General features: G+C 42.6%; 1 protein-coding gene across 2 annotated transcripts in view; it reads left to right on the top strand.

Moving 5' to 3' along the window:
• Positions 1-6,315, top strand: part of LOC125705169 (complexin-1) — a 37,468-nt gene extending 31,153 nt beyond the window's left edge. For both annotated transcript variants that reach the window (XM_048971592.1, XM_048971593.1), the window contains exon 4: positions 4,308-6,315. In XM_048971592.1, coding sequence (XP_048827549.1) covers positions 4,308-4,505 — 198 coding nt within the window. In that variant the 3' untranslated portion in view covers positions 4,506-6,315. The remainder of the gene's footprint in view (positions 1-4,307) is intronic.
• The last annotated feature ends 18,159 nt before the right edge of the window (positions 6,316-24,474 follow it).

The following is a 24,474-nucleotide window of genomic DNA, read 5'->3' as shown; positions in this document are numbered from 1 at the left end:
AAGCAGCATCACTGCAGCAAATACCGGTGTGTTCTGGAAGCAGTTCACTGAAATTTATGAAAAATTAATCTTTTTAAAGCTCATCTTGGGGAAGGGGAACCTACAGGAACCTACTCAGAGATTGATAGGGAGCGGGAGAAAGTCCTGTGGGTACCTTTTTAGGTCATGAAGAGAGCTTTGACATGCGTCTGACTGCGGGAGTTGTGGGGTGAGGAGTGACGGCACTCACTTCTCTGAGCTGGGTGACACCAGCCTGCTGGCAGGAACGCTGTAAAATGCTTCAGAAATAATAATAAAAAAAAACCAAACAGTGACATTTAAGACTCAGAGGAAAACTCAGGCTATTTTTAGAGTTTTAGCTGCTCTCGTGAAACATTCCGGGGTTTAATGTTGACTCCTTTACGAATTTCCTAGCAGAAGTCTATGTGTGTAATGTCTTTCCCATCATGTCCATCTGACCCTCTTGTTTCCTCTGTCACATGACCCTGATGAGCCACACCTGTTGCTTGTTGCCCCTTGTTAGTCTTTGCATTTAAGTACCTGATTGTCTCATCAGACCCAGTCTGGTCACTGGCGGTGCTCCTATCTGCCCTTGTCCTTCCCCGTTCTCAGTTTCTTGTATTGACCCCTTGCAGTCTCATTTGTTTCCCTGCTGCTGTCTAGTTCGATAAACCTCTTTCATTCGGCAAAATGCCTGCCTTCATCTTGCACCGTGTGACGATATGCAATTGCCGATCATTTACGTTACGGTTTCCATATTAATAATTAAACTAAACATACCTGTATGTGTTAGCCTCAGTGTCACTGTACATCCGTTATAAACTCTTTCATTAGCCTGTATCAAATGATAACCTGGTGCCAAATTTGTCTCATAGAATATCTAAAGGCTGCTACATGCACATGGTAGCCCCATTTTTACCACGGTACATGATACCAGTGGTCACAGCTAATATTACTACAATGCAGCCAGCAGGTCTCATGTAGTCAGTCTGATCAGCCCTGTCAGTATAAACAAAGCGCTTGTTCTTGGGACTTTTGGTCGACGCTAATTGATTTCTCCAGTTATATGCCCTTTTAATACGTCACATTCATGTGGAACTCCTCATATATAATAGAGGCAATGGCCCCCTCTGTATTCATGCTAATATCTCTTAAATATATAATAAAGACTTAATATCGATATGTTGTCCAAACCTGAACCAAAACGTTCATGTGATATGGTTGAAACTAAAATGAAAATATTTACTTTATATTTTATCCAAAGTGAGTATTTTCCTTAAGTCATCCAGGCTGATTAGAATGCACAAAGGTACAACAGCAGTTCCTGTGTCAGAGTACAGTAACCCTTTCACAGTCTTGAGGATTATGATGCAGCGAATGTGACAAGTTGTGAATAATACTTGGGCTCCCTAACCTCTACCCATAACAGTCTGCTAGCCTGAACGATACTAATTACCAATTTCTCAACAAACAAGTAGTGTATACTTTTCATGTCAAATTGCTTTGTCATTTCCTATGAAGTCCTTTTTACATTATATACAAACTATCTGAATTTTGCCCCTGTATGGACAAAATTAGTACTTTGTTTTGTAAATTTAAATGCGAAATCAACAGCACTGAAAAGTTTAAACGTCACCGTAAGAAACATGAGATTCCATGGTAACAAAGACAGGTAATGCGTGAGTGAGGCTGATTGCTGTGATGAAGATGCGCAGCATATGCAGACCAAGGTTTTTAATATTAATATTTCATATTTATATTAAATGATATATATTGTATACACTTACACTAAGAAATATGGTGCATTACTAATATTTATATATTAGACCTTATATGATTTCATGTGATCCAAATATATACCAGTCTTGTTTTTGGCTTACATTTCGTCTGTGAGTTATTGCGATCTTTCACCAAGCTCCAATAATTATATTAATTGTTTGTTTCTTTCATTCGCCAACTGGCCAATAACCAAAAGCAGGAATGTCAAATGTATGAGCATTAAAGGGGTCACAGTATGAAACGCTGCTACTGTACTAGCCTAAGCCCAGCTGAAGAGCATCCAGGATCGTGCTGGAGGCTGTCTCAGGGCTCTCTTGTCAGGAATGACCCCCGCAGGCCCTCTGCACTCACAGAATAAGAGCCGATTCCTGGTCCTGCTCCACAACGAGAACAGAGAGTCCTGAGCTCCTCGTTTTCCTTTCTGCGGCTAGAAGGGATTGGATTTGCATACTCTAGCGCCGACGAAAATCATTATGACATTATTTAAGTAATCCAGAGCTTCTGCTTATGCTCAGCATAAGCCAGGAGTATGAGCCGCACACCCACCCCCTCCCTTAATGAGACACTCACATTTCTGTAGAATGTGTGGGGAGCATGACATTGACCTTCAGAGCTTCAGAGCTGGGAACAACTCTTCTGGATGAATAGGCTGGGCTCCTGGGTCCTAGTGCCGCCTTCCACTTTTATTGGAAAAGGCCACCATTGCTACTCTCTCAGTGACAGCAAGTCACAAACATGGAGATTGCATCTATTCACAAGAAGCTGGCTTTCTTCCACCTGGACGCAACATGGCTGGCTGTCTCTTCCCGTAAGACCCTACTCTTCCAGGGCCACCTGCCGTACCATGGTGTCCTGGCACACTCCTCTTTCACAGCTAGCAGGTCAGCTTGGGCCCTGGAGAATAAGGCTGACCCAGAAAGCCCACGCTGGCCTCTTTGGGCCGGGCGAGTGGCGCAGCCTTGCCAGAGCACACAGGCGAGTCGCCTGGTTACCTTCATTTAGGATCTCAGCACCGAGCTCTGCATTTCCACAGGCCTTGGGAAACAAGTTAATTACACTTTAACTTCCAGCCGTTCCGAATTACAGGCCCGTGATCTTTGGAGTCTGAAAGTTCAAAACAGCACATGCTTGGTCCCAGACGAGGCCTGCCTTTGTTTCTTCTCCTGAAGCTGATCTGACCCTGGTGAACTTTTGCAAGGGAACCTGCCGTAATTTCAATTACATTAAGGGGGATTGTGTAAGCCTGGGTTTTCAATATTAAACTGTTAGACAGGGTTTTTTTTTTCATTATATTTCCCCTGATATTTCATTCTAAATGAAAATTTTGAGATAATGAATAGATTGATAATATAAAGCGCATTTAAGTTTATGTTCACTTCCCCTGTTATGTTCTGGGGCAGTATCTGGTACGAGGATGAGTGCCACTCTTGTACTCCTGAATGTAGTGTATGACCCCAAACTGGTCATGTAAAAACATCTAATTAATGGGTATTTACTCTGGAAGAGAAAGATGTTTTAATGTTGTAATTAAATCTGGAACAGATTAAAGTTCATGTTTTTTAACAGAAATGTTTACTTAACGCTCGTAAATGCTCATAAATATCAGATGTAGTCCTGTGAAAACACCTGGATGAAATTAAGTGACTTTTTTGGAGATTTTCTGCTCGATTTAGTGAACCAAGCTGCAGATAAGGCAAGGGACTCATTGGAAATCATTTTTCACTAGTGATTTGAGTTACAACGTAAAACATTCACATCTTTTTTCATTTAAATGACAGTGTACTGAACAATCAAATGGAGCACACAGGCACATTATAAAGCAGACTTTGAATGGTTCATCTCAGGCAGAAGAATGGGAATGTCTATGACTTGCATCCGGTTTATTAGCAGAGGTGGAAAGTTCAGATCCAGAAAGTACAAATCTAGACCAGGATTTCGTTTCAACCAACCAGTGGAACATAAAGAGTCACAGTCACAGAGAACTCAACTGGTTGGCTGAAACAAAACCTTGGTCTGGATTTATACTTTCTGGACCTGAACTTTCCACCTCTCTTTATTAGCATTGCACGGATATCCATAGGTCACTTGTTAAATGCATACAGCTAATTAGCAAACTTCTCTATCCAGCTTATACTTTATTTTTTAAGCAGTATGCTTTACTTAAGGAATTCAGGTCAATTTCAGAGCCACAGCAGCTAAGCAGCTCTGAACCAGCAGCTCTTAGACTATAATCCCTGTTCTGGTTCACAGTCCTGCTTGTTGACTCTGTTTTTCTTTTTAGACCTTGCATTGCTTTGTAAGTGTTTATTCATTTATACAAACTGAATATCATTATTGGATCCCTTCACGTTTAGTGTCTCCTATTGACACTTCAATTGGCACCCATGTGGTCAAGAGGCCATCGGACTTGACTGCTACACTTGACCACGATGCTACCATCTTCCCATTTAGTATGGCAGATACCGATGACTTCTGGGAAATCCGAGGTCTGGCCCATAAATGTCTGATCTTATCGCTCTTCCCTCCAGTACGGCCTCAAGAAGAAGGAAGAGAAGGAGGCGGAGGCCCAGGCCGCCATGGAGCAGGCATCTGAGGGCAGCTTGACCCGCCCGAAAAAAGCGGTACCTACCGGCTGCGGTGACACCGAAGAAGAGGAGGAGGGAATCATGGATACCGTCATGAAATACCTTCCTGGGCCACTGCAGGACATATTCAATAAAAAGTAACACAGTTAGCACTGTTAAAGTGCCAATCTTTGATTTATATACCTTACCCACTGCTCCACACTGCCCCTACAGACAGAATATAACACAGCAGTATCCATATTCCCACATTTAGTTTGTAAATAGCTTCTAGTTTGAAATAATTAAAATAATATAAATACATATATAAAGTTGCTAAAAGAAAATTAACTAAGAGTATAAGCCATACTTTTATCTTTAATACTCAAAATCATATAACCGAGTCATTAGTTTTGTTCTTTATATTATTCATATACACATGCAGTGTGAATATATAAATATATGTGTCGTTATGAACCTCCCCTGTTTGCATAAACAGATGTGTCCATCCATTCCATAAACATCAACGTGACAGCTTAAAATATTGAAGAAAGCTTTATCAAAATGATGTTTCTCAAGCATGCTGACGGTGTCGTGATTACATTTGTATAATTTAAATTTCATTTTTCTTTGCCATGTAAAGAATTAAGGCAATAATTCTGGTTTTCAGTTGCTCTCATACTGACACGTGCCACAGTCGTCGTGCATAACAGTAAGCGTTAGTTCGAAAGCTCATCCACTGCGCACGGAGGAGTGCGTCGTGTAAATAGCCAGGACAAAAAGGCTTGGCGTGGACAAGCCTGCTCGTCTCAATGCTCGTTTCAATGTCAAAAGACTATACGTGCCATTCGTTAAATGCAAGCGATGCTATCAGGATTCTCGAAAGAATAGAATCAAGCTACTACACAATTGGATCTAGAGGGCTATATATATTTGGTTTTTCATAAATGTAAATACAGAGCTGTTTAGTGTTCTGTAGCGTATTATTAGTTTTAAAAGGATGCTGTGTGTATACTTTGTAAAACAGACAATGACCACGGTGCAATATTGTCCTTAATGAAGTTGTCCTGTGTCCGTTGGTTAATTAATGGGAATGTGATCCCACATCAGCAATAACAGACAATCTTCATTGCTGTTCGTGCTGCTTAATAAGTAGAGTCTGCGCTCTGATATGGTGTTGTCTTCCACGTGCTTTAGTCTTTATTGTAGAGTTGGGTTAGAGTGTCAGAGGACACGTAGGAATTAAATTACAGTGACATACAGTTAACTGAATCTTTAAAAGCTTAGTTAGCTATTCCTTTTAACGATAGTCAGTTTTTTCGAAACGCTCTATTTATTCATTTTTATAATGGATCCGGCTCTGATGTTACATTTGCAAAAGCAGTGAAAAATAAAACCCATAACCGATCGTGACAGGAATGGTTCTATACTTTTATTTTGTGAAGCGGAATAATTAAATAATTGAAAAGTTTTCTATGCATAAGTCAACAGCAAAGTCAAATTTATTCATAAAGCGAATTTAAAATCAACATTTGTTGACCAAAATGCTGTTCAGGCTCACCAAAAGAAATGGTAAAAGGAAGAAAAAAATTAATATTAATGATAAAATTAATTAATGAATGAAATTTAAAAAATGTGACACAAGGGCAGATAAAATCATTACAGTATAAATGTATCATTGTAAATTTAAAAATCTGAGAATGATGTAACATCAGAGAATGTAGCCCCCTCCGTTTTCGTTGCTGAATATGATTCTTTATCTCTATTTTTGCACTTTGCAACCATGTGACTATATAGATAATTCAAGATAGTACAATGTGAAGAAAACGTGTGCAATTGTGATGTCACCATTAACATAATTAACATAACATAAAACATACGCCTTTTAAACATTTATAAGTAACTAATGAATTATTTGACCTAAATGTGCCGAATCACGCCATTCGAGAAGCTGTTGTTGTTTTTTGATGCTTGTTTTTGTGCCTCTCCTGTTTCATACTTTGCTCCTTTATTGACTCCTACCTGCTTTTCTAATATGTAAAATGAAAATTCCTTCGATGTTTTGTACAGTTCATGCACCGACATCAAACTACCACCATGTGAACTAGCCTGTTAAGATGACTCGTCCTTAGTGAGCGTTCCAAAACATTCCAGATATTCGGAAACATTCCAGCTGGTTTGCGCTGGTTAAGAACTACCGAGAAGCTTCTGAGTCAGCTCGTTGTCTATTCCTGCCAATCACATGTGACTTCTCTGTCTGGAGCCTGGAAGGGCTCCGGTTTTCTAATGGGCACAAACATGTTGGAAAAAACTCCTCCGAACTGCACTTTAGCACTGGTACTTCATTCAGGGTCTCATTCCACCAGACAAACATCATTTCAGAAATGCTTTGAATGTTGAGATGCTAAAAACAAACGGGAAATAGTAGCTAGTAACAACTGCGTTACCTAGCCGGCCAATGTTTCTTGTTCCTGTCTATATGGTCCTAGATTATGTTAACAGTCGTACATATCTTTCCGATGGCTGACTACACACTCCTGCGTGACGAAATTAAGTGTTATAAATTGTTTAAAACTGACATCTCATCTTCGGCGTATGCTTAGAATTGCAGACATTACGGATGCTTGCCAGTGCACCCAAAACTATCCGTGACATCACCCGCAGCCTTGGTTAAACATGTTACGCTAATCATGTCCAGGATAATTGACGTTTTGTACGTATGTGAACACTGAGAAAGACATGATCGCTGTAAGGGAATGATCACTGTAAGCAGTACGGTCATAGGGAGCAGATCATCTGTCCTTGGTGCGTCTGCTCTCCATCTGTGCTTGAGTTCAGCCATTTGGGTCTGGGAAAAGATTATCCTGGATTATGTGGCTTTTCTGTACGTCCTGTGCATAAATTAGCAAGGCAGATGTGTGTTTGTGTGGGGGGTGGGGGGGGGGGTAGGGGCGGGCATGCATTGCATAAGTTGTTTCACTGATTTACTGAAGTAATCTTTTATCTCTTGTGTTTAGTTAGATGCTCCTATGTACGTTTCAATTAAACCAAAGAAAGGGGTTGTTTTTACTATATTTCATCATCATCGTCATCATCATTATTATTTCTTAAGGGAGTGGTGTTATTACAGTACGTGTTACACGGAAATGATTAGGGAATCATTTAATAGCCCCAGGAAAAGGCCAGTGTCAGCTCAGTAATTCCGCCCAGCTGACCGGCAGCATGGTCCCGTTCCAGCCCCAATCCGTACCATATGTCCACTTGCCAATAACCCTGTTCCACATCCATCGCTCCTGACAACTTTGACTTTGTTACAAAAAAAATTATATATATATACACATTCAAATATAATTACTGCCTTTTGTACAATAGAGCTGCCATTAAATATAGTTAAATAAGGTTTTTGTGTAAATACTATTCCCTGCATTCCATGTTATTGATATTACTATTATTTTTATTAATGGTAATAGTTATTAAACTGTACGATACAAATTAATGTATTAGCTACTTGGCTAATGTTACTGCATATATTTGTCACATGGTCCTTGCAGCAGCATTACGTACAACTGAAAGTCCTTCTAATGCTTCAGCAAGCCAGAATTGTCTGCCTGATTTTTAGGCTCTTTCAGCACTGTCAGTAGATTGACTGCCTGACACTTTGAAAAACGTTCCTTTTTGGTGTAACCTGAATGTGACTGTTAAGTGTTTTGCTGCATTGTTCGTTTTTCTGTGTTACGGTGGTGTTGATTCCGAGGTATTTCCTGTCTGTAGATGTTCCTGTTTCTGTCCTCCAGTGCCTGTATTTGGGAGTTGCTGTATTCGGTGCGTTTTTTGCGTATTGTGCTGCCTGTTGACCTCTTCCCCTCTTCTCTTGTGCATCGGCACTAGTGTGCATGCATTCGGTCTGCAGTGGTAGCAAGGTTACTATGAGATTAGCGTGTGAATTCTGTGTTTCCACTCTGCCTGATAGCTCTCGCTGCATGCTACCAAATCGGGTATTTCGTTGGAGTGTAACGTTCCCTCCGAAATGGAATCACAGCACAACAGAAATAAAGTGATTTCATATATGTGTTTGTCGTTTGCGTTTCAGTACCTGAGACTTTGGGTCACGCTGGGGCTGCCCCGCTGCGGGTGTGTTTCTGGGGTTTATGAAATAATCCTTCGTTTGGGTGCAGTTCACTGTGGCACAGACCATCATTTGGGTTTCACGATTGCGTAAAAAATAACAGCGGCACTTGGATCGTGACACTCGAACTAACTTCATAACGCAATGAGATTTCCAAGTATTTCATGCTATTCTAAAATGTAGGTCAGGCTGTAAACAGGATGCAATTTGCTATTAAAAAGTTCTTGTTATTATTCCAAAACACAGCTTCTAATAGTTTGCACTGAGTGGAGTAAGGACATGTACACCAAAGACATGCAAATTGAAAAAAGAAGTTCCCCACATCAAGACAAGAAATCTTGTGTATAAAAATACTCTACTAACAAGGGAGGGAGTGCTTTGCTTTTAAACACCGGAGGGCCCGATTCAGATGGGAGATTTAAACCCATCAGCTATGATGACTCCTTACCCACAAGCAGCCGGGTCTGTATAGCTCACACCTGCAGCTGATGCAGAGTTCAGGGCTTAAATGCTCTTTCTACGAGGTCACACTCTGCAGATTAATCGCCTGCTCCTCGTTCCAGCCTCATTTTCCTCCTAACATTTATAAGACAGCTGTGAGAGATTCCCCCACAAGTTTTTCCTATTCATATGCAGAACGAGCCCTATTGTGTACGAATAAGGCCAGCTGTAACGTCCTATTTAAATCACCTGTCACCTTAATTAAAAAGCTCTTTGTTTGAATAGCACATCCCTGTGTTTCATATCTAAAATTTTAATTGTTTCTCTGCTTCACTTTATATTCTTTTCCTGGATTCATGTTTTTAATTAAGGGATACTAATTAATTCCACTGAATTGCAGGCTGTCAGCAGCCAATTGAAAGCAAGGTTGATTTTGACAATATACAGAGATGTATTTTTGTCTTTTGCAGCTTTTGAAGACCTTTCATGAAACCCCTTTCCCGTTTTGCCCGACAGACTTACATACAGTCATGGCCAAAAATATTGGCACCCCTGCATTTATGTCAGAAAATGCACCACTTCTCCCAGAAAATTGTTGCGATTACAAATGCTTAAACACAAAATGTCAAAAATGGTCTGGACAACTTAATACTTGGTAGCAAACCCTTCGGAAGAAATAACTGCTTTTAATCACTTTATGTAACAGTCATTGAGTCTTTTACATCTCTCTACTAGAATTTTGTACCACTCACCTTTGACAGCTGCTCCAGGTCTCTCAGATTTGAAGGGTTCCTTCTCCCAACTGCTGGTTTTAGGTCTCTCCACAGGTGCTCTATGGGATTTAGATCTGGACCCATTGCTGGCCACTTCAAAACTTTCCAGCTCTTTGTCTTAAACCATTTCTGGGTGCTTTTTGAAGTTTGCTTTGGGTCATTGTCCTGCTGTAAGACCTATCACTCTGAGCTTCTTGATACTTTTGATCCTTTGTTTTTTTGCATTATTCCAGTGCCAACAAAAGAAATAAACATGTGATACCAAAGCATTTGTAATTACAACAAATTATCTGGGAGAAGTGGTGCATTTTCTGACATAAATGCAGGGGTGCCAGTATTTTTGGCCATGACTGTAGTGTTCACATCAGAAATGGCTCATATTGCCTCTAGTAGGGTTGCCCATATCTGTTTTGAGTTACTCATCTACGAGAAATTAAAGGTATTGGTCTGTAATGTCTGAGGTGCTCAGCTGATGCTTTTGAACAACTATGCTTGAGAGTTTTACAGGTCTTACAGGTAGCATACCATCAGAAATGTGGCCTTGTGAGACTCAAACCAACAACCTACTGTGTTTAGAACTATAAACTCCTGGTCCAAGCCCCGAACATTACTCACTGCTCCCAAAATACTATGTAAATGCTTTGGCAGTGTCTGCAAAATATTGTTTGATCAACGTGCCGCTATTTGCCACACAAGCCAGACTCCCCGCTCATCGCAAAGCAAACATCGACTCTGCTCTTTCTGAGGAGGGGGGGGGGGCTAAAATCGATGCCATTATCATGCCAGTCCTCAGGCAGTGTTTTCAGAGCCGGCAGCCTCCTGGCTCTCCAAACACCAGTCGCACCACATGACAGCAGTTTGAGCGCTCGACTCCTGCAGACAAATAAAGTCAAGGACAATTAACTGTCCTTTTCCAGGCACTAAATGAGGCGTTCGCAGGAAAAGTTGATCGACCACAGCTCCCGAGGAAACACTCCCCTGGTGTTATTAGCTAGCTGCTTATTGGGTGGTTTTATTTATATCCGTCTTTTCCCAGGTCAAGCATTGGGATTGTGACTATTTAATTTAACAATGCAGGCGAGTCCCCTGACCAATCAACCTTTTATTTGCCTGCTCCCTTTGCAGTTACTGTCCTGCTTAAGTTGTTTCCTCATTATCTCCTCTGCTCTTCTTTTTGTATCAGGGTGCATTTGAGGTTTTATATTCTATACTTATAGCTAAAATGCCTCCATATGCTGTGAGATGTCAGTTTACAGCAGTCACATGACCTAAGATGCGTTCACTGGAATTCTGGGACAGGTTTCACTTGGGTTGAAGGTTGCATTGACCAAAACCCAGAAGGTAGAAGCTGCTCAGTTCTGGTTCTGGTGGAGGTAGGGCTGTACACATGGGTCATGGGTGGGGCTACAGGGGTGTCAGTCCCAGCTGAAAACTGATTGGCCCATCCCCCATCCCCTGTCACCAAATGTATCATTGGTTATTAGTAAGGTTGATTCCTCTGTATGAATTTTGGCCCTTTTTACCCCCCCGCCTTACAAAATCCTAGAATCACCTCTGGGTGGAGAAGTCCATGGCACAGTGTTTGTGTTGGACCGGGGGCATGCAGTCCCCCGCATGTCCGGTGAAGACTAATGACCCAGAAAAGGTAGGCTGTCTCATTTCTGTCACCTCCCCAGGAGAGCTCCTCCACTTCTGAACATTAAAGAGAAAGATGGATGTCTTTTTAAAAACCCTTAGGAGAGATTGTCACATGACCTCAATTAGTGTGAGTCCCGTTGAGTGGCTCAGCTCCGATCATGCGGACTGCACAATGACAGGATCCCTCTGATGTCGGCACAAAGGTCGCAGCCATCTTCGTTTAACACCCCCACTGAGAGGACCGTCAATTCATCGAAAATACTGAGTAAACCTGATGTAATCTCTGAGCTTTAAATATATACCTCAGATGGACGACAAGGTCCCATTTTCCAAATCACAACACCAGTAACAGCAGGGCAATTAAAACGTTAATACAGCCATAACACCTTAAGCACCTACTGGTAACAGCAACATGCATTTTTAAGGTCTTAAATGATTATATTTATGAGCATCGAACAAGGTGACATATATACTTTCCAACAGTTAGTTCTCCTAACTAAGATTCTTAGAATTAAATTCCACTGAGCTGTACAGTCGGACTGCCAGCAATGTATAGACATTTGGATGGATGGATGGATGGAGGAAATGACTTGAACCTGACACCTGACTTTCCGGTTGAAGACGACAACATGGTAAGGAGTAAATCACCACTCCATGGCTACTAGGCCTGGAGCATTAAGCTTTAATCTGTCTGTACCGAGAGGAGCATATCGCTCCCCTGGGAATCCTTAACTATTAAAGAATCCTAGTGGCTGATGAAAGACTCAAGCTTTCAGGTTTTCCCCTCCAACGCCCAACAGTAATTGTAAATATGCATTGTGAAGATCAATAACAGGATCTGATATAGAGCTGGATCGAGTCAATGCGAGGCGTGGCCATGTGGTAATGCTTGCAGGGCGCGACTCGAACACGACACACCAGAAGAGCTCGGAAGAGGTGTGTGTGACAGCGACCTCAGGCCTTGTCGTGAAACCCGGTCAGGCCACTTTATTTAGGCTCAGCTCGTCTGCAAAGGCGAAGGTTCAGCTGCGCCTCTCAGAGAGAAACACATAAGAGTGTTCTGCGGTGGCTAGCACAGTAACAAGCAGAGGGAAGGATTTGTCCGGGGAGATCTGAAATGAGGCAGAAGTCTCCTGTATTACTCGTAAAAGCCGCCATTGTCTGCCAGCTAGACTCCCCGTTAGCTAAGAGACCTCCCATTGTAAAGCACCCCATGCAACGTAAACGACACAAACTGAGCACCATGCAGCTAATGAGCCCATTACACTTGAATGTTTTATTACTTCACAGAGGAACACTGGACACATTATGTTTTTGGGAGCTGAATCCTTATTTAACCTGCATCTTGTCCCATTAATCCATTTTCTGCACCCACTTGTCCTATTCAGGGTGGCAGGGGCCCAGTGCCTATTCTAGTGGCTACGGGCACAAGGCAGGATAATGAGGTTGCCAAGCCATCACAGGGCGCTCACCATTCACACCTGTGCTGTTTGGTAACTCCAGTTAATCTCAGCATGGTTTTGGACCACGAGGGGAAACTGGGTGTACCCGGAGGAAACCCCACAACAACATGGGGAGAACATGCAAACTCCACACACGGAACCATGGCGGATTGTCAAACCCACGTCTCAGAAGTCTGAGGCAATAGTGCTAATCACTGTACCACCATGACACCCCCTCTTGTTTCTTATCTACAGTCAAAAATGAAGATCTCCTATGTCGTAGCTCCTATATTCTTATACATAGCTCCCATATTCAATCATATATACAGCTGCCAGTTACAAGTTCTGAACTGCTACAGTGCTTGCTGCTTGAAATAGGAGAGACATCATTGACCTATATAGTAATTGTGGCCATTTCTATATTTAGATATTAATGTGCTGTCATGGGAAAGAATTATATATCCTTCCCTAGAAAATATATGATTCACATCACAGTTTCCTTGTAAAACAGGACATAACTTGCACCAAAAATTCCCTTCATGCAAGGAAAATTCCCTTCATGCAAAATCAAAGATTGGGAAAAAAGGCGGCTAAATACATTTTTACTGAGTTATAATTTGCATATCTGAGGGTTAGCCAAGTACACCCTGCGTGTTTTGTTTGTGCTGCTAAGGTCAGACGGCCTAACAAAATTAAATAATTACCGGCACATTGTCCACTGTTAACTATGGTAATAGTGGAGCTGTGAGGAAAACTGTCGGTAACCAAGAATTATCTCACTAAAAAGGGCAGCAGAGAAAGAAGTCGCAAGATTAAAATGTGTTTTCACTGCTCAAAGAAGGAAGATACAGAAAGTCAGCTGCTCCGTCTATATCGCGGAGTCGGTAGTGACCAGCCGACCCCCCACAGTGTTTTAGAGTATTAGTGTGTAGCTAATTCACAGGTGACCTGCTATGATCAAACCAAGCTCTGCCTCCACCACACGGATGACGCTGAGTGGAAAACTAACACAATCTGAACCTGAGCATTACAGGAGACAATGGGCCTGTCTAAATGTACATAGTTAAGCCTGATTGCATTTGTGGGTGTAGAGTTGGACGGGGCGTGCGTGCAAGGGCTTGCTTTGTCATGGCGGCGTCACATTGGGGGAAAAGTACCATGTGATTGGCAGGAGAAGAGAACAAGAGGACACAGAAAACATGGAGGCCTTTACAGTCTCATGAAACCAGAGTCCGAATCGAAGAGCCGGCAGAAGCCTGGCTGAATCATTTAAACACAATTCCCAGAGCAGATAACAGGAAATGGGTCTTAATGCACCACAGAGTGCTGGTGCAGTAATGGCCTCCCACTGAACTTGCACACAATCTGTGCCTTAATGCATCCTCCCTATTTCTACCACACACACTAAAAGGAAGTTGTGACCTCTAGCAAGAGGGGGAAAAAAATTAAAAACAGACAAATTGCACAGCTGCCTCGTGAAGGGCGCCAGGCTTTTCCAGTGGAAGGGGAAGTGTTTGTTTAAAGGCTGTGTTCGTTTGAAAGAGGGTGTTTATTTAAAGGGGAACTGTTCATTTAAAGGGGATGTGTTCATTTAAAGGCAAGGTGTTCATTTAAAGGGGAAGTGTCCGTTTAAAGTTGTGTAAAAATGTGCTTTGGAGCCTCATCAGTGTTTCCTGAAGTGTTATAACAGCAAGTAGGAGACCCAACAGCAGAGCAGGATCTGAGTGTAGAACAAAAGTAGATAATGGCAAGACAGAACAAGCAGAACCGTCAGGCTGTATGCCAAGCATTGCAAACTCAGAAATATCAAACTTTATTAATGCTGATGAAGCGACACAGCCCAAACTGCATATGCTCACGTTGCCGGGTGTACCACCTGTCAGACCTTTTTTCTTCAGCTGCTATGTCTCTGAACACACAGTGTCAACAGGAGTTGGGCCAGTGACTGCGAGGCATTTAGCTGAGGCAGTTAAGCAGGACTCAAATGCAGAGTTCTACCACAAACAACACTGTTGAAAGACTACGAACAAGGTCGGGAGTCGGGTTAACAGGATCTAAGGCACAGAGCTAAACCACAGAACCGAAGAAGAAGCCAGAAGTCTAAAGCGAAAGAATAAATGCATACCGCAAAACCAAACCCAATAACCAAGTTAACAAACATAGAATTGGGGGAGGGGGTAGAGCCAAATAAAGAAAACAGACCAGCAAGATTGAACCAGTAGAACTAGACCGCGATTAAATTCAATTTCAGTGGTATAATACATTTTCACAATATTGCATTATCTCTGAGATTGACAAGATTGTGAATTTAGGCATTAATTAGAAGGAGTTTCAATGTATTGACTGCAGGTGCTGGAGCTCATCTGGCAGTAGGCGTGGTCACAAGGAATGACTACGTGAAAAAATTGTAGACCGGGCTCTGGACCAAATGTGACAAACGCTACACGATTCCCTGGTTGTTGTAAGGCCAGTTCCCATAACAATATTAAAGATGAGTGGTGCTGCCCTCTAGAGAATGGTTGTCCTCACAGCATCTGTGAAGAAGGGTCAATGAATTCATGGACTTGGTGGTGCTCTGTGTCATAATCTGCTGGTCTGCTACTTCCAGGAAGGTATGACCTGCCTTCCATGTTACAGCCACCTTTTTGCTGATCCCGGTGATTTTACAAGATTTTCAACTGGTGATGGGGTTCACAGCTACATGTGAAATCAGCCTTATGTTTGATGGGCACATGACCATGAACTCCAGGTAGCTGCCCAGGAAATGAAAACCCATGGCTTTGGCAGGTCTCCTGTCTGCATCGCTTTGTAACCCAGCTGGTGGACGGCCCCAGTTTCACCCCAACAGGGCTCTGGGACCCTACGGTGATTCTCCAGAAACATCTCATATAGTTGTAGGTGGAGTGTCTTAACCCCCCCCCCCCCCCCCCGCCCTCCCTCCCACTGCCTTTGAGTTCTGTTACTAATCATACGTTTTCACATAAAATGGCAGCATTTACGGTTCAGTGACAATGAGAGAAGATGAGTCACTTTGGAAGCAACATGAGCCTCATCTGAAACGCATCACTGGCATCCAGTTAAAGAGGCATCATATGGAACCAAACCTTTATCCACCCGTGTCTGGGAATGGCTTACTCAGCGACAGCCAGGGTGATCCAAGAAGTGCCTCACGAGACAGAGACCTTACAGTTCACTCAGAGAAACACATATTTGCCAACCGGCAGCGATTTAGAGTGAACGATTCACCTGAAAAACAAGCCCCCAGATATGAGAGGAATCTTAGTCACAAAGTGGGGACCCACACACACACAGCAGGGGGCCTGATGTATATTTACAGGACTCTGCCCCAGCGTTTCGGCCGATATCACATCACCATGGTGCTGATATAGAGATGCTAATGGAGGGATGCTGAGTCTGCTGAATCAGTATCTTTAATTCAGAAGGACATTCTAGGTCACAGATAAGTCAAGACCATAATCACATGATTCTGTCCTTGAAGAAAAGCTACACGTGACTGTTCAGCCAAAGAGACACAATTCCCAGCCTGCTCTTAGCAGATTAGTTACAACATCACGAAAGGTAACAGGCAAGGGACTTCATTTCTCTGGGTGATTGAGCTAACAAACACAACCACTGGATCTACAACGAGAGCACGGCCCACATTGCCTCTCTAGTGCCGCTTGCGACTTCATCTCCTGCTTTTTAATTAAATTCTCCCCTTTTTGTTGGAGGGCTGGGGGTTTGGCCGGATCTTGCATCTCGTGCACCTTCACGCCTGTTTGCAGTCTGCTTCTTGGCGACGAAGATGAGATCAGAGCGAAGCACTTGGGGCTTCATCCATCATGCTGTGGACTTTGATTGATTCCGGTCTTGTAAGCCTGAAGGATTCGCTTCCAGGCAGACAGAGGAATCGGAAAGAAGACCTACAGAAAATGATCACTTCAGCAAGTGAAGCAGGAACACCATTCATACTCTCAGCCTTGTGCACCAGTCTGCCTGGGATTGGGTCCAGGCCCCCAGTCACTGGGGATAAATCATTGGAAGATGGATGGATGGATGGATGATTAATTCTTATAGTTTGGATTTAATTGACAGTTGACTGCTGTTTGCTTTGAATGACATCATGGCGTCCGAACAATAACATTAAAGAAAATTTTAAGAAGGCTCATTTTAGCTGACATGGTGGTACCCAAAGTGTCATCCCCCCCTAATAATAGAGTAGTATTGTCGTTTTGAAGCAGACAATACATTAAGCAGGGGCTCCTTTGGGACTACATCGCTACCTGTTTCAGCAAAAGCAACAACAATTTAGGATTCCTGAATGTTTCAGACATAAAACATAACTGCAAACGGCAGCCTGACTCTCAAGCGTGGTTTCAGATCCACTTTGATCACAGCCAATACGCATAAATTGAGCTGGGACATTATCCTTGCAAAGGAGTTTGTCCTTTATACTATATATCTCTGGGTATTAATCTTTATGATTCTCCAGAGATTCATGTTTATAGTTTGTTAGCTTTGAAATCACCGCACACCTGCCTCTTGACTTTAGAACTTAATTGCATTTATTTTCCATTTTGTAAGTTCAAAATACCAATAATAGACCATAGCTCAGTTTGGAACATCTAACATTTGCATAATCATCTTGATTATAATTAAATATTAAACCAAGATTTAATTAACATTACAGGGCTTCTCAGTCTTAATATCCATTATCTCATGATACAGCTGGTGTGGGGCACCCATTTAATCAGAATCATAAACAGAATCGCAATCTTCGGCACGTCAGGTTGGTATGTACCTACTTGCAGGGTAGAGAAGGAGATGTGAAGTGGTCACTGGCCAGAGAATGTCTGCCAGTTCCATGGTAGACGGCAGGCATACCTGCTATCTCACACTGCAGATATTTGCCGTCAGCTAATAGCCAATAAAACATATCGCTGAAACTGCCTCGACAAATGCTCAACGAACCCATATAAAATCAACGGTAGATGTGCAGTTTATACATCATTAATTCGACAGCCCCGCCAGTGTGAGGCAACAGTGGTGCAGTGAGCTACTGCCAGGTGGGGGACGGTGTGTGGATCAGCAGGTTTGGAGTCTGCGCCTTTGATTGGACAATTGGCATGGTGATGTCACTGGGGCAACACCCCTTAACACCCACCTGCTCCAGGGATTGGCTGAAACTGCTCTTTCAGAAAATGTATGTCAATTTGTATAAAAGCATCTGCTAAATAAATGTATATATGTGTACATATGTCAGGACTCTTCAAATATGGCCCTCCATTCCAAATCCAGGCCTTGTTTTCAGTTCTCCCATGTAGGTAGTAATGATTGATTCTGATTGGCCACGGAGACTTGCACTGGTGCTTCCTGGAATGACGACAAGCTCTCTGTGGCCTCATATTAGGCAAACATGCATGGTACAGAAGATGGGTGGGTATATTTACATAAAACAAATAAGATATTATGTAATGTGAGATAATTAATGCACTAGATCTGTTTCTCATTTTGTAAAAACGTAACGTACACAGATCCCTTTGCCTGTGAGACAGGGCGTCTTCCTCTGCGGACGATGAAAGTTTGATCAGCAGCCGCTCTGAGCTGGATGTACATTTCCTGATGGCCCTCATCTGCAAAGTGCAAATCTCGGCTCACTGCTCTCTGTCGCCTTAAGCTAGTGGAGGAATTTGCCCCACTGCTTTTATGTCGGACACGAAACATTCAGGGGCATGGCAAAGAATTTTGGGCTCCCTGACAAAATGCCACCATGGACCAATTCCTTCCCCGACAAGTTGATTCTAGCATTACGACAATATTATATTTTTATATTAAATATAATTTACTTACCGCTGTGTTATGAGTCTTCTTATTGTTTTGCAGTTTGTTTTTACCTGTAGTTCTGTGTAAGAAAGACTCCATTTTCGGACAGAGAGAATATCGCTTTTACATAACTGTATATTTGTATGAGACGTGGCTTATCGTAATGTCTAGCTCTTCTTTACGCAGTATAAGACATTCACGTTGCAGCTCATCTCCAAGTCACAGTAACAAGTCACAGATGTCCTGTTCTGTCGCCGCGGTAACTTCAGGCACTTCGGAGATTTCAACAGGCACAGCTGCGGGCGAGCCGCGGCCTTCCGTCTCGTGTGGGCGTCCCTGGCACGCACGCACGCACACCATGTGTGCCGTGAGGTATAGGAGACTCCCACTGCTGGTCATAAACATAAATCATAAATCATAAGCGACCATCTCCTGTTATGAAGAGAGGCACCCAGTGTGACACATGACAATGTGAATCTCACAGCCGACAGAGCGTAAGGGACAGGACCCCAGGTGGCCCCGCTTCCTGGTGGCCCCTGCGTTGTGTGTCCAGCTCGAGGTGCTCTCGCTCAGGCACACATGCTCTTCCGACACGAGTCGAGTGAGGGGGCGCCCCCTGCAGGTCAACGCCAGAAAGGTCGTACTGCTGGGGATACTGGAAGGCTCATGACCACAGGAGTGTTCGAGATCGGAAGCTGCTTCGCATTTCGTGGTCGCAATATGCAAGGGAGCATGGGGGAAAGCTGAGCCTTCAGTGGTGGGCGGTGGGGGGTGGGGGGTGGGGGGTGCTGAGGGGGGGATATCAGCACATTTTTTTAAATGTGTCAGGAGCAATCTGTGTGAGGAGCTGGCATGACAGGACTGCTGGGAAATGAGTGCGTGAATGTGTGTGTGTGCAAGCCGGTATACCTTACCTTATGGGGACACAATGGTCCTACGACGTGATGAATATCCATTTTTTTTTCACTTATGGGGAAACTGGTCCCCATAAGGGAAAACCCAATTTAATAAAAATCTGAGACTGCAATGAGAAAACTAAAAATGCTAAATTATTGTTTTTGCTTGGTTACTTATGGTTATGGTTAGGGATGGGTAGTGGTTAAGGTTGTCATAGTTAGCGTTAGCATTTTTCCCATAGAAATGAATGAGCGGTCCCCATAAAGATATCGACGTGTGTATGCATGTGTGTGTGTGTGTGTGTGTGTGTGTGTGTGTGTGTGTGTGTGTGTGTGTGTGTGTGTGTGTGTGCGCGTGTCCACAATGTGTTAAAAACCTGTTATTTGTACCTTGTTCTTCTGTCCCCACAAGGGGCAACTCAATTTTATTCCAATCTGTGACTGTATTTGGTTTGGTTTGGCTAAGGTTATAGGGCTGGGAAGGGGTTATGGTTGTCATTGTTGGGATTGGGGTTGTGCCCATAGAAATGAACGGACAGTTCACACAAAGATATGAGTAAAGGTCTGTGTGGAATATAGTCTGTGAAATGTAAAATGCAAATACACAACAAAATTATTCACTTGTCCCAAAAAGGAAGGACATTTTATAATTGAATAAGATCCTTGATGAATTGTAGGATAATATTCCATTGTCCATCTGGCATAATTAGATTTAAAATGTGTCCTTTAATGGGAAGGGATTGAACGGAAGACCTCTCTCCACGCTCAGGCAGAGTGGTCAGGTCTCACGTCTCATTTACCAGGCTACAATCCCGTTTGTCCCACCGGTTCTCGCTCCCGTGCACAGATGTACGTGACAGTTAATATTCGCACGTCACTAGAGGAGAGAAAATGCTACCGTCAGAGAAAAACTCCGTCTTTCAAGCAGGATCCGAACGGGAAAAGTGAGACTTCTCGGAGATACGTCTCCTATAAAAATAGGACCGCGAAGCCCTGCGGACCCGCAGCTTAAAAGTGTCACAGGGAAACACAGATTCATATATCAGACACTTGCTTCTTCATGAACCCAAGAGCGTTTCGACGTGATTCCGCTGTGATAATGCAGTTATTTGTACAGAGAATTTGTACTCTTGCGGGGGGAATTTTTACATTTACAGGTGCAAGTGGTAGAAATGTTTGTGTCGTGAGGTTTGACAGGATGGCATAGCGTGATTATGTATTGTTAGCAACAACTGCAGTGTTTATTGAGAGCAGAGCACATGTAAATCCATCACACTGGGGAATGGATAATGCGTGTTTACATTTACTCGAGGTTAGTCAACGATAAATACCATCTTCTGCCTAATTATTGGTGACATTCTTTGCGTTAGCCTTAATAGCCCTGCTGACTGCCACACACCAGTAAGTCAGGCTTAATGCTAATGCATATACCAGTATATACATTTGAGGAATGCAAAATAGTATGCAAATGACATGCAAATTTAAGAGCACTTAGAAAGGTCAGTCCTCTTCATATGATGAGACAGACGTATGCAGTGTTTGGGGTCTGTGACTCTTTCAGTCGTGGATTAAATGTGAAATTTATTTACCTGACCTTCATTTTCTCCTGCAGCGGGTTTCCTTTGATGTGTAGGTGGTTTTCCGGAATCCTCGTTTTTGGATGACTTCATAGTTAAGGCAAATTCAGCATCTTAGTAATAACTTATGCTATATTACATTATTCAGGAACGTTAAATTATGCATTGACCAACACGTTAAGTTTACCAGACCTCACTAGTAAAGTATATTGAGAGGTACTGCATGGTCCCGCCTAGTGAGGGTTCACGTCTTGGCTACTTCTGTGTATTATGGTCTTGGCCTGTCTTTTCAGTTCTCTTTCTCCTTGTCTTACTGAAAGATTGCTGGTTCGAATCCCCGAACAACAAGGCACCATTGAGGTTCCCTGAGCAACGTACCACCCCCGAGCACTGCTCCCCGGGCGCTGAATTAGCTGCCTCCTGCTATGTCATGATGCTACATATGGGCTTAATGCAGAGGACACATTTGGTTGTTGTGTGCTGTGGTGTGTCAACAACGACCACTAATCACTTAATTCTAAATAATTCATATTCCACTGGTCCTGTTCTCCACGTGCAGTATACTGCCTGCATTGTGGCTATGGATTTGTATGTCAGTCTTGCCTACCCTACAACATGCTGCCAGAGTTTCCGACTCCTTCCGACATTTCTCCAGGTACCAGGAATCTGCCACAGGCTTGAGGCATAACAGAACCCATGGAACAGTGTTAAGCATTAAGAATACAAAAGAAAACTGTATTTCGCTACTTGTTACTGGAAAAAGATGCATTCAGATTAATGATACAAATGGGGGATCATTACTGGGATTACACTTATCATAAATTTGGGAATGAAGAAGGATTTACGGTAGAGACAGTACATGTACACACAACACCTGTCACAAGACATTCTCAGAGGAACTGTTCACCACTGCAGGCACTGCAAAGAATGCTTTCACTGTGAGGAAATCTCACCACTACAGGCAGTCCCTAAGCTATGAATGGGATCTGTTTCCTAAGTACCTACAGATCTTAGCATCAGTTAGTCAAGTGTCTTAGTCTATAGTATATATTTTATGTTTCAATGCATATAAAACACATCCAAATATAGTAAAACATCTTAAATATAACAGTACAGTACATAATAATAATAACAATATAATGGGAGTTTGGAGGGGGGAGCAAAAATGTGGATTGTCTGGGGGCCCCCAATGACTGGTTTAAGAAACACTGATCTAGTAATCTGTTAGTATTGTTCTATTGTCTTAAATAATACTATACAATACTATTTATATTGCTTTTCTTTTGTATTTTGGTGAACCTTTGGCATTTAGGCAATCAAAAAGTAACAAAAAATAACCAGGTTACAATACTTAAATCTTGCGACTCTTGGATTAGGTTACTGGCTACATTTTTTTGACTGGTATTTAGTAATTGATCCATAATAGATTTAAAAAGTAACTCTCCCACCCCCAGTCTCACATACGGAGTGTATGCATATACCGAGGAGGTTCAATAGCAGCTGAAAACACCTAAAATATCCTTCTTAGCCCCAGCACTTTGTAAAATATGCTGTATATCACTTCACACATTTCAAATAGGCAATTTGGTAACTGTATCACACATTGTAATTACATAAATTACAATTTGTGTTCCAAATTTTTTACATTAATGTAAAAAATATTAATGTCACTAAACTGCAAAAAAAAAGGAAATAAAATTGGCTGTCAGGCAAAAGCAAGTTTTTCGGGTTTTTTATGTTGGTTGCCAAGGCAATGATAAACAGGGAATCTGGAATTGGATGCGGCGATGAGGCAAATGTTTTAATGCTGGAGCAATTTTTTTTTTTGCTTTAATAATATAGACTCAGAAAATGGAGAGCAAATAATAAGAGAAAGCATTTGTTGATTATGTAAAGCTACAGACCCGAATAGAACAGCACACACTTTTGTACTAACCTGCATCCTCTGTTCACAGAATGGAGGGCTGTTATTAGATTTGATGGGGCAGGGTGGATTAGAGCATCTCTGATTTCCAGTCCCCTTCGGTTCCAAGGAAACAACTTTGATTATGGGCTAACTTTGTTTCTTTGAGAATCATACATTTTACAGCCTGAAAAAAAGCTCTGAAACTCGGCATGAGAGGAGAAGACGTCTCCTTTGCAAAATTACAGATTCCTCTAATCAGCTGGAATCAAAGAGCTTTCTAGACGGTGCTACAGAATTCTGGGAACGGGATGAGCAGAGAGAAGTCAAAATCAGTTAGTTCTTTACAACAGCCCGAAGTTCCAAATTAGTAGCTTAAGCTGTTTGATATGTCTTTACGTTACATTTCTTAAGCATTTTGGTTTTAAAGAGAATATAATTGGAAGGGGAAATATTATTGTGGGGTGATTTTAGCTCAGTGGGTTAGAATGCTGGTGGTGTGATCAGAAGGTTGCTGCTTCAAATCCCCGGGTGGGTGGAATGATTTCACTTTTGGGACCCTAATCAAGGCCCTCAACACCCAATTGCCTCAGGGTCTATCTGACCCCTTGCTAAGTGTCTTTACCTTGGAATAAAATCCCCTGCTAGATAAATACAATGCAAAACAGGGACAGATAATGTGTTTTCCTTGAGGTTTTGAGGTCCTATGCAGTGGATTTCTGACAGAGCCTCGTACAGGAAACTTAAGAAGAAGGGCAGGCGCAATCTGTATTGGGATGGTAACCACTGGGTCATAAGAGGACAAGGCCTCCTTAGACAGCTTTCTGGCAATGTTAGAAGCAAGACTTTTATATTAATGATTTATGAATGGGGGGGGGGCAGGATCATTCAAAATTATGCAGAATGTGTACGGCCGCAGGGCCAGAAGCAGAATTTCACTTCAAACTAATAACAGTCACTGGAGAAAAAAACGTGATAGGAAAGACAGAAATGAACTGAGCAGTTTTCTGTTCAAGCAGCTATGAGTCTTTCCTTTAACCTGGATTATAAGCATCCTAGACGTTTTCCTATTTATATATTATATATGAATGTGGGGCGGCATGGTGGTGCAGTGGTTAGCGCTGTTGGCTCACACCTCTGGGACGCGGGTTCAAGTCTCCGCCTGGGTCACATGTGTGCGGAGTTTGCATGTTCTCCCCATGTCGTCGTGGGGTTTCCTCCGGGTACTCCGGTTTCCCCCCACAGTCCAAAAACATGCTGAGGCTAATTGGAGTTGTTAAATTGCCCCTAGGTGTGTAGGTGTGAGTGAATGGTGTGTGAGTGTTCCCTGTGATGGGCTGGCCCCCCATCCTGGGTTGTTCCCTGCCTCGTGCCCATTGCTTCCGGGATAGGCTCCAGACCCCCCGTGACCCAGTTGGATAAGCGGTTTGGAAAATGGATGGATGGATATACGAATGTGACTCTTTATACTCAACTGGTTGGCTGAAACAAAATCTTGGTCTGGATTTGTACTTT

The sequence above is a fragment of the Brienomyrus brachyistius genome, chromosome 12 (assembly GCF_023856365.1).
Source record: "Brienomyrus brachyistius isolate T26 chromosome 12, BBRACH_0.4, whole genome shotgun sequence".
NCBI lineage: Eukaryota > Metazoa > Chordata > Actinopteri > Osteoglossiformes > Mormyridae > Brienomyrus > Brienomyrus brachyistius.
Note: the sequence above shows the minus strand (reverse complement) of the source record. Positions and strands in the feature narration are given on the sequence as shown.